An 8989-nucleotide genomic window follows, 5' to 3' on the forward strand; every position below is an offset into this window, starting at 1 on the left:
AACTTTAAAATACATATTTACAAAATAGACTTTTATTAGAGATGAATACTTTTGTTCAAGATTTATTTCAGGAGAAATTAATAGATTGGAGACTTTCATAGTTTTAAATGGTTATGTTAAATGGATTAAAATGTATATTTTTGTGTGTCTGTATAGGATAATCCCATCAGAGTCTGCCAGTCGGCCCAGAAAGCCCTGTAATTGTACAAAATCTCTGTGTTTGAAATTGTAAGTGTTTTTTCTATTGTTTGCTTACCTTATATAATTAGAAATGCTCTTAAAAACAAATGGACCTAATTTAAACTCTTAACAGGCCAATTTCATAAGTCTAAGTAATTTAAATAAACATACAAGTGCATGAGCACCTATAGCAGTATAGAAGTATAGTTTCCTTCATGGATGAAAGGCAGTGCTTTGGAGTTCTCTGTGGTGATACATGAGTTATCGGCTAGGGACATGCAGCATGAGACAGACACAGTTCATGTCCTTAATGACAGACACTTACGACCTCGTGTTTGGTCTGCAGTGCTCAGCTAGAAGATGCAGTAGTTCAGGGGTGGCACTGCCTTTGAGGGACTCAGAAGGCAAAGCAACACTGCTCTGGCTTAAGCTGTGTTTTTCCTTTATCAGGATTCTGAAATAATTCACTTTGGGGCACATAAAATCCTATAGATCTTATGCTGACAACTGTTACTATTTAGACTAAGTTTCTAGGCCCAAATTCTAGGAGTTGGTGACTTAAATTTTGAGCCTGACCACCTGTTTTTTTAACTCTGCAACTAGGTGGTGCTGGGTAAATTTGTTTCTGAAATGCTTTATCACAAGCATAATGCATGTGTATATATATAATTATCTAGTTACTAGCTTTATTTCATCGACTTTTAATCTTAGACTGGTTTTCACCTTCCAGATATTGTGATTGCTTTGCAAATGGTGAATTTTGCAACAACTGCAATTGTACTAATTGTTACAACAATTTGGAACATGAAAATGAAAGGCAAAAAGCAATAAAGGTGATTATTTTTTATTTTTTATCTGACAAAAATCTAGTTTCTTCTGGTTTTATTTTAAAGAACCCAGTTGTCTTATAAAGAAAGTCTAATAACCTATGTGGTGTGTATGCATAATGTGCTGTGACTTCAGTGCAGTTGACACTGGTGTGTTTGGCAGGCCTGCCTGGACAGAAATCCAGAAGCCTTCAAGCCGAAGATTGGGAAAGGGAAGGAGGGAGAGTCAGACCGACGGCACAGCAAGGGCTGTAACTGTAAGCGCTCAGGGTGTCTCAAGAACTACTGTGAGTGCTACGAGGTGAGATGCTGCAGGGAGCATCTCCTAACTGCCTTTGGCAAACAGCTTTAGTTGAACACACTGCAAAAGTGTTCCATGACAATTGGGAGTCATTTTGTGTTAGTGTTGGAAATAATACAGCTGGTTCCAGGGCCCCAGCTGAGGAGGAATCGGCTTCAGGGCAGTGAGCCTTGTGCTCGTTGGTACAGCTGGGGTCTTGCTGCTGATTTGCTGCTTCATGACTGACAGCATGAACACCACAGCACCTGCATGTCAAGTTTCAATAAAAATAGCAATGTCACAGAGGTTTACAAACTACAGTGGTGTCTTCAACCAAGAGACAGCATTGCCTGCTGCTCTCTGCAGGCTTTTCTGAAATACATGTGTGTGTGCAACAGCCTGTGCTCTGGGCATAGTCCTGAGACCAAGGGTTGTCCTAGGCTGGGGATGGAACTCAGTAGTAAAGCACTTGCCTAGTGTACAAGGCCCTGGACATGATCCCCAGCACCACAAAAAACAAATTAAAAAAACAGTCCAAATTATCACCACTGATACCTCCCCCTGCTTCAAGGCCAGGGATTTTTTTCTGTCTTCAGGGCTTAATAAAAATGTCACTTGGTTGGATTCCCACACAGGCTGACAGTAATCCATTTAATTCAAATGTATAGTCATTAATGCTTTGATAAATAGAACTCATTTGTGTATTGTAAGAAAGAACCAGGGCAGCCGGGTATGGTGGTGGTACACACCTATATTCCTAGCACTGGAGAGGTTGAGGCAGGAGGATAGCATAGACAGCCAGCCAGATAGACAGACAGGGCTGGGGATGGAGCTCAGTGAGAGAGTACCTGGGATTCAATCTTCATTCCCTCTCTATACACACTCGTACATATGCATGCACACAAAGAAGCAGAGTAAATGTATTCATAATATGGTCAATTTATCTTGCTAGGTGCTATACGGAGATAGACAGTAGTTTTGCTTATTTAAATTTACATGAAAGGAATTCATTAAGAGCCAAGAAAATGTAAAGAACAGTGCTCTCCTCAATGAGATCGTCAAATACTAAGTTATTACATCCATTGTTGTAGGGAACATAGAAAGCCTTAATTTATACATTGGTGATGAAATGTGAAGTATTACAGCTGAAAAAAAAATCTGACCACATCTCTTAAAATTGAAAGCTACATATACTTTGACTAGTGAGCCCTGTTCTAAAACTAACTCAGAAAAATAACATCATAATTTTTACCGCCCCAAATCTTTTCATGCATTATTTGTGGATAATGGAACGAGAAACTGAATACCCATCAGTGGAGGAATAAATGCCCAATAAAATGTGGCACATATATACCAGGAATTCCACCCAGCCATTAAAGATAATGTATTCCAGCTGTGCCAGGTGACAGGTTAGAGGAACCCCATTAGTTCTTGCCATGTACGAAAGCAAGATGCTGAAAGGCAGGTACATGATTGTGTAAAACAAACTAAAAACTCAAAGAGAGAATTCTGTATTTATTAACTGCTATTTGGACGTAAGGCCTCCGTTTCATGTAAATATATTTTATGTTTTACATGGAAGGACACACTGGTTCCTGATCATTGAGGAGGTTGGGGATCTGGAGAGGGAAGATAGTTCAGTGAGGGAAGTATCTAGTCAACGTGGCACATCAGCCAGGCATGGAGGGCACATGTCTGTAATCCCAGCTGTTCGGGGTCTGATTTCCAAGTTCAAAGCCAGCCTGGGCAATTTAGGGAGGCCTTGCCCCCAAAATAATAAATACACAGGGCTAGGGATGTGGCTCAGTGGTAAAGTGACCCTGTGTTTGATTCCTAGGTTCACCAAAAAGCAGAAAATAAACCCATTAACAATGGTGGCAAACCTATGGCGTATGTGCCACAGCAGGTGTTATCATTGAGAGCTCTAAAAGGCTCACCATCACTACTCTAGTATGGTTGAAATCCTTTTCGTGTGAAACTGTGTGGTCACTGGCATGTCAATGATGATTTGTTTAAAGTGGCTGGGTTCTGAATAGCTGTCATTGGTGATACCTTAGTGTCTCATTCACACTCCTTACAGAGAACCTGTGTCATTCCTGGTGGGAGAGAATCTGTACTCAGTGGGTGGAGTTGACAGGAAAGGACCTGAACAGTTCAGCCTCTCCTGACTGGTCCACATGTGTAGTTATCCTAATTAGTCTTTGTCACAAAAGGTGCTTCCATCTAACCTTAATGTCAGTTGGCCAGGTAATATTATTTGTTGATTTGATTGTGGCATCTGCTTATAGGTTTTGATTAGGAAACTTCCTCTTTTGTTAATCTTTTAGGCAAAAATAATGTGTTCCTCGATATGCAAGTGTATTGGCTGTAAAAATTTTGAAGAAAGCCCAGAAAGAAAGACACTGATGCACTTGGCAGATGCAGCTGAAGTTAGGGTGCAGCAGCAGACAGCGGCCAAGACCAAGCTGTCCTCTCAGATTTCCGACCTGCTTACTCGGCCAGCGCCAGCTTTGAATAGTGGAGGAGGAAAGTAAGTTTGCATCTTCTAAAAGTCTTTCTATAATGTTTCTCAAATTCTTATTTTTGGTAATGTTTCTTTTGGGGGATTCAAAGCTGAGTTCAAATCTGAATTTTGTATTTCTTTCCATCTTTAGTTGTTTTTAAAGGAATTTAAGGATAACAGAAAAATCACTGTCAGATACGTTGTGCAATTCTAAAATACAAAGTGATGCTTTAGTTTGTTGTGCTTAATTTAATTAGATTTCTCCCTACTAAGAGGCAGTACTATGTAATTTGAGAAACACCTATAAAAAACCAAATTTTTTACACCTTTTTTGATGAGGTTAATTACTCATATCTTTGCATTTTCTTACCTCTTTTTCGATATTCTTTTTTTGGTACCGGGGATCGAACTTGGGTCCTTGCGCTTGCACAGCAGGCAGCAAAACCACTGAGCTAAATCCCTGGCCCTTTTTCTATATTCTTGAAGCACTTTTCCCATCCTATTGGAACTACCCATCATACTCTGATATTGTAGTCTTTTATTGTTATTAGATTAATTTGAGAAGTTAAGTGGAATAAGCCCTTTAAGTCGAACTAAGATCCAATGCTTATAAAAGTAAGGCTTTTGGCCAGTTGTGGTGGCATGCACCTGTAATCCCAGCACTCAAGGAGGCTGAGGCAGGAGGATCACAAATAGAGCCTAGCCCAGGCAACTGAGAGACTTAGCAAGACCCTGTTTCATAGTGAAAAAAAAATGAAAAGACTGGAGATATTGCTCAGTGTGAAGGTCCTGAAGTTAATCCTCGGTCCCATTAAAAAAAAAATGAAAAAGGGGCTGAGGATTTAGCTCAGTGGTTCTGGCTCTTGCCTTATAAACACAAGGTCCTGAGTTCAATCCCTGGTACCAGAAAAAAAAATAAAAATAAATAAGGCTGTCTTTTTGTACAAAATAGTTCAGCTATTCTGATGAACTCTCACACCTGGACTACACAGATGTTTCTTGACAGAAGTGGAAATGGGCAGATACATTAGTTAGGGTTATGGCATGAATACTTGTTGGCCTTTTAATAATCTTTTAGATGAGTAAGTCTAATCTTCATGTGGAGATTAAAGGTATAGTAAGGTAAAACATAAAATTTTTCCACTTGGGAAAATATTTATGCTAGGAAATGAAAATACGAAGTTACACAATACAATAAAAACCTTCTTTTTAAAAAAGCCAGTATAAAGTTACATCAGCATGTTAATAAACCTTTGTTCGAGTGTTTAAAATCTGGAACTCTTGTGGGTTTTTTGGATTGATTGATTGGTACTTTTCGAGACAGGGTCTCAGTGTGTAGCCCAGGCTGGCCTTGGATTCATGATCCTCCTGCCTCAGCCTCCCCAGTGCTGAGGTTACAGGTGTGCACCAGTACTTCTGGAATTCTCTTTCTTTCCTTTTAGTCCCCTTTAATTTCCAAGTATTTTGTAGTGAACACTTTTATTATGTAGTATTAGTAATTCTACAATGTTACCATGATTTAATTTCAAATGGTTTTTTGTACATTAAAGATTCTGTGCAATAGTATGGCATCCTGAATTTCAATTATGTTCCCTTGTGAGAGTGGGCCTTACCTTCAGGCTTCCTTGACATAGATGGCAGTATTCTAGGAGTGACTGTTCACTGATGGGCTGCTGAGTTTGTGGTTAGGTCAGGTTTCCTGGTTTAATCTCTCAGGCTTGGAGACCTGGCCACAATAGCATAGGCTTAGGAGGAGCTGCTGTCTAATTCACTGCTCAGTGGTTCAGGTCTTTAAAAAGGGCATGGTAGAGAACAGGGTTTGGTTTTCCCCTTGTGTCGTGTGTTTTGAGGAACAGCAAGGTGCTGGTGTGCATGTGTGGTTGTTTCATTTGGTATGAGGGAATGTGGGAAAGTGCTTTCTTTAAAGGTTGCCCCAGCGATGGTCCTTAGTATTGGGAATCATACAGTATTCCCAGTATTACTCAGCCATTCCTTGGGCATATTGCCTCGGTCAGGTGCCATTTTTGGCTCTGGACAAACAGCTCTGAATAAAGAGAGACCCACAGTGGCACAGTCTTGCTCATGAGCTGCAAGGACTTCAATTACAAAGATGTCCATGGGACATGTAGAATTATTTCTTTAGTGAGCCCAATGAGAAATCTGGTATTAGTGGTGAATTACCTACTTACTACATGTAGGTAGGTCATTGACCACGTGTTTTGTGTCAGTAATCGATCATGTATTCTGTGTTAAATACTGTATTTCCTGAATGGTGTTTTAGATATGTCCGTGCTAAACCCAGCATGACCCCAAAGCTCTTTAGGATGTTTGTGTATGGTGTGGCACTCAGATACTGGACTCTATGGAGAAGATCTTGCTGCTGTCGTTGCTCAGGCATCACCACCTTTCTGTTTCTCTCTCAACATCATTTCAGGTTGCCATTCACCTTTGTCACCAAGGAAGTAGCTGAAGCCACATGTAACTGCCTGCTTGCCCAGGCAGAGCAAGCAGACAAGAAGGGGAAGTCAAAGGCAGCTGCTGAGCGAATGATACTGGAGGAATTTGGACGCTGTCTGATGAGTGTCATCAACTCTGCAGGAAAAGCGAAAAGTGACCCTTGTGCCATGAACTGCTGACCTGTGCATAAAAGATGGAGAAATGGAACTGTACAGAAAATGTAGGGTTCAAGGACCCTTGATTTTCTGGATAAGTTAACGATTACTGTATTTCAACTCAGTCCTTGTTTTAAGAGATCTGAAATTATAATACTGAAAGAGAAGAAATTTTAATTGAGGAAATTAATACATTTTAAATCTTAGTTAATTCTTTTTTTTTTGGTACTGGGGATCGAACTTGGAATCTTAGTTAATTCTGTTTACACCCCTTCTAAATTGAATTTTTCTTTTTAATTTTTATTATATAGATTTTTAATTTGCTTGGGTTTCTTAACGATTAGATATTCTAACTTTCTGATACTATCAACAAAGAACATTTTATAAATTAAGTAATTTATATGTGGTGTTGTATGGCTTTGTTCAGTAGAAAAAGTCAAAACACCATTGGTCCTGTGCAGTCATTCTTTGCTTCTAATCTAGAATATACACAGGTAAAAGGTCTACATAAATTCTTATGGAATGTATTCAAATGGCATTTTGTGTTCCAAAAAACACTCTTTTTAAAAAAAATCAGCTTTTTGCCTGGATTCTGGAATATCAAAAGAGGCAGCAATCCCCAGGCACAATTTTAAAATAAAAATTGTTTTTCACACAAACGCACAAGTGAAGAGACAGTAAATAATTATCAGAAGGTGTGCATTGTGTTTCTGTAATGAGGAATGGCTAAGAATGCTCTGAGCTGTCTCCATTTTCACAGAAGTGGTATGTGTTTGAAATAAGTTGTGTCAAAGTGATTACTGGCTACTAGTAAAGTGAGAGGTGTGTGAATATAAGTAAAAATTATGTAGAGATATTATAGAACTTCATATAATTATCAAGTATAAAATTTAGCTTGGATGGAGAAATAAGGAATATTGAAGCTGTAAGAGATGAATTTAAGGAAGGATTTTTCTCTATATGGCTCTCTTTGTTGACGTTTGAACTAAGAACTTTCAGACCAATATATGGCTTTTACTTGATTACTGAAATAGGTCTCCTAGCAAAGCTTTCAAAATTATAATGGAATTTCTTTTTATGAGGGAAGTTTATTATGGCATTGTTTTTAGCCAGTGATTTGGTAAGCTGAAGGCATGTGTGTTTTCATGTAATTGGTAAAATAGGCTAAATCATTTTCAGTAATTAAATTATGAATTTAAGAGCCTATTGTAGTAGGACTCTTGATTTTATGACAAAACAAACCATGTTGGAATTTAGGCATTTTGTTAGGTACCTTAATCCTCAGTAATTATCAGTATATATGATTATTATATTTTCTACAAGGACTCTATAGTTGTATGTATTGTGTATATATGTTCATATCAACATGCAAGATATAGGCAATAGAAATTAAGTAATCCAAAAGAGGATTCCATTGTTCATTAAAGTATCCTCCTTTTGAAATCTGGATTTAAAGAAGTATAGTGCAGTAACTTTAAATGTAGATAGTGCAGACATTCTTAGCACCTCAATCTAGTATGCCTAATTAAAATTTGTATAAATGTAAATTAGTGTAAGAGGATAAAATAATACCTAATCAAGTTATTTTTCAAAAATTGCAATAAATTTTTGGTCTAAACCTAAACTTTGTTCATTTTGTATATATTCTGTGTTAATTCTAATTGCACCATTGTGATGTGTATTTATATACAGTGTGCAGAAAATGTGAATTTTGATTACAATTGTAGATTATGTATGATGGCATTGCTTAAGAATGTTTTGCTTGTAAAAATTTGAAGGTGCAATCACATGCTACTAGGTTTTGATTTTCAAGAGGCTATCTGAAGTATTAAGCCCTTTTTCTTCCTGTGCAGTACTTACTAAACAACTTTTTGTATTTAGGCATTTGCATCAAATTGTTGAACCACATTAATAGCCACATTCAACCATTTTAAAAGACTATTTGGGGAAGATTGGGTATATAACTTTTTAGCTCTATTTACATCCCAAGATAGAATGATTAAATTTATATTTACTAGAGCTATTCAAAGAATACGCTTTTCTATATTGTAAAAACAGGACAGGAAAGTAAATCATACAGAAAATAAACATTTATACTATTCTGTAAAAAAGTTGCATTCTTTCGTTTTCTTTCTAAAATTTTTCTTTAGTTCAATAATCAGTTTTAACCATTCAACATGCAAGAAACCTTCTAAATGATCTGATTTTCAAATAAGTTTGACATTATTCATAAACCATACAACTAAAAAAAGAACTTTGCTGGTTATCTCTAACACAAATTGCTTTGAAATGAGAATGTTTATTTTCCTTTTCCACTTTCTTCTGGGAGCAGAAACCCCACCTACTTATGATACACACCTTCCACAGTTTCATGTGGGAGACGGAACCCTAATGCACAGCCCTATAGCCTGCACAGCAGTGGAGGGGTGGACGGGGCACACAGCCTTAGCTCCCTGCTGTAGATATTTAACAATTAATTTCTCACTCTTATGTAGAATGTGAATAAAAATACCTTTAGAAAAATTTCTATTTTTGTTGCTCTGTAACATTAATAAGGAAATGACTAGTTTATAATTGAAGGTTCAAA

General features: G+C 37.6%; 1 protein-coding gene across 6 annotated transcripts in view; it reads left to right on the plus strand.

The window, feature by feature from the left end:
- Positions 1 to 8516, plus strand: part of Lin54 (lin-54 DREAM MuvB core complex component) — a 54069-nt gene extending 45553 nt beyond the window's left edge. For 4 of the 6 annotated variants that reach the window (XM_004872322.3, XM_004872321.4, XM_004872323.3 and 1 more), the window contains 5 exons: positions 157 to 228; positions 911 to 1013; positions 1171 to 1308; positions 3615 to 3817; positions 6225 to 8516. In XM_004872322.3, coding sequence (XP_004872379.1) covers positions 157 to 228; positions 911 to 1013; positions 1171 to 1308; positions 3615 to 3817; positions 6225 to 6426 — 718 coding nt within the window. In that variant the 3' untranslated portion in view covers positions 6427 to 8516. The remainder of the gene's footprint in view (positions 1 to 156; positions 229 to 910; positions 1014 to 1170; positions 1309 to 3614; positions 3818 to 6224) is intronic. The other 2 variants (XM_087199326.1, XM_013068356.3) reach the window with 1 other exon arrangement.
- The last annotated feature ends 473 nt before the right edge of the window (positions 8517 to 8989 follow it).

Source organism: Heterocephalus glaber, unplaced genomic scaffold (genome assembly GCF_053883595.1).
Source record: "Heterocephalus glaber isolate CG9 unplaced genomic scaffold, H.glaber_assembly_v1.0 deba00001698, whole genome shotgun sequence".
Lineage (NCBI taxonomy): Eukaryota > Metazoa > Chordata > Mammalia > Rodentia > Bathyergidae > Heterocephalus > Heterocephalus glaber.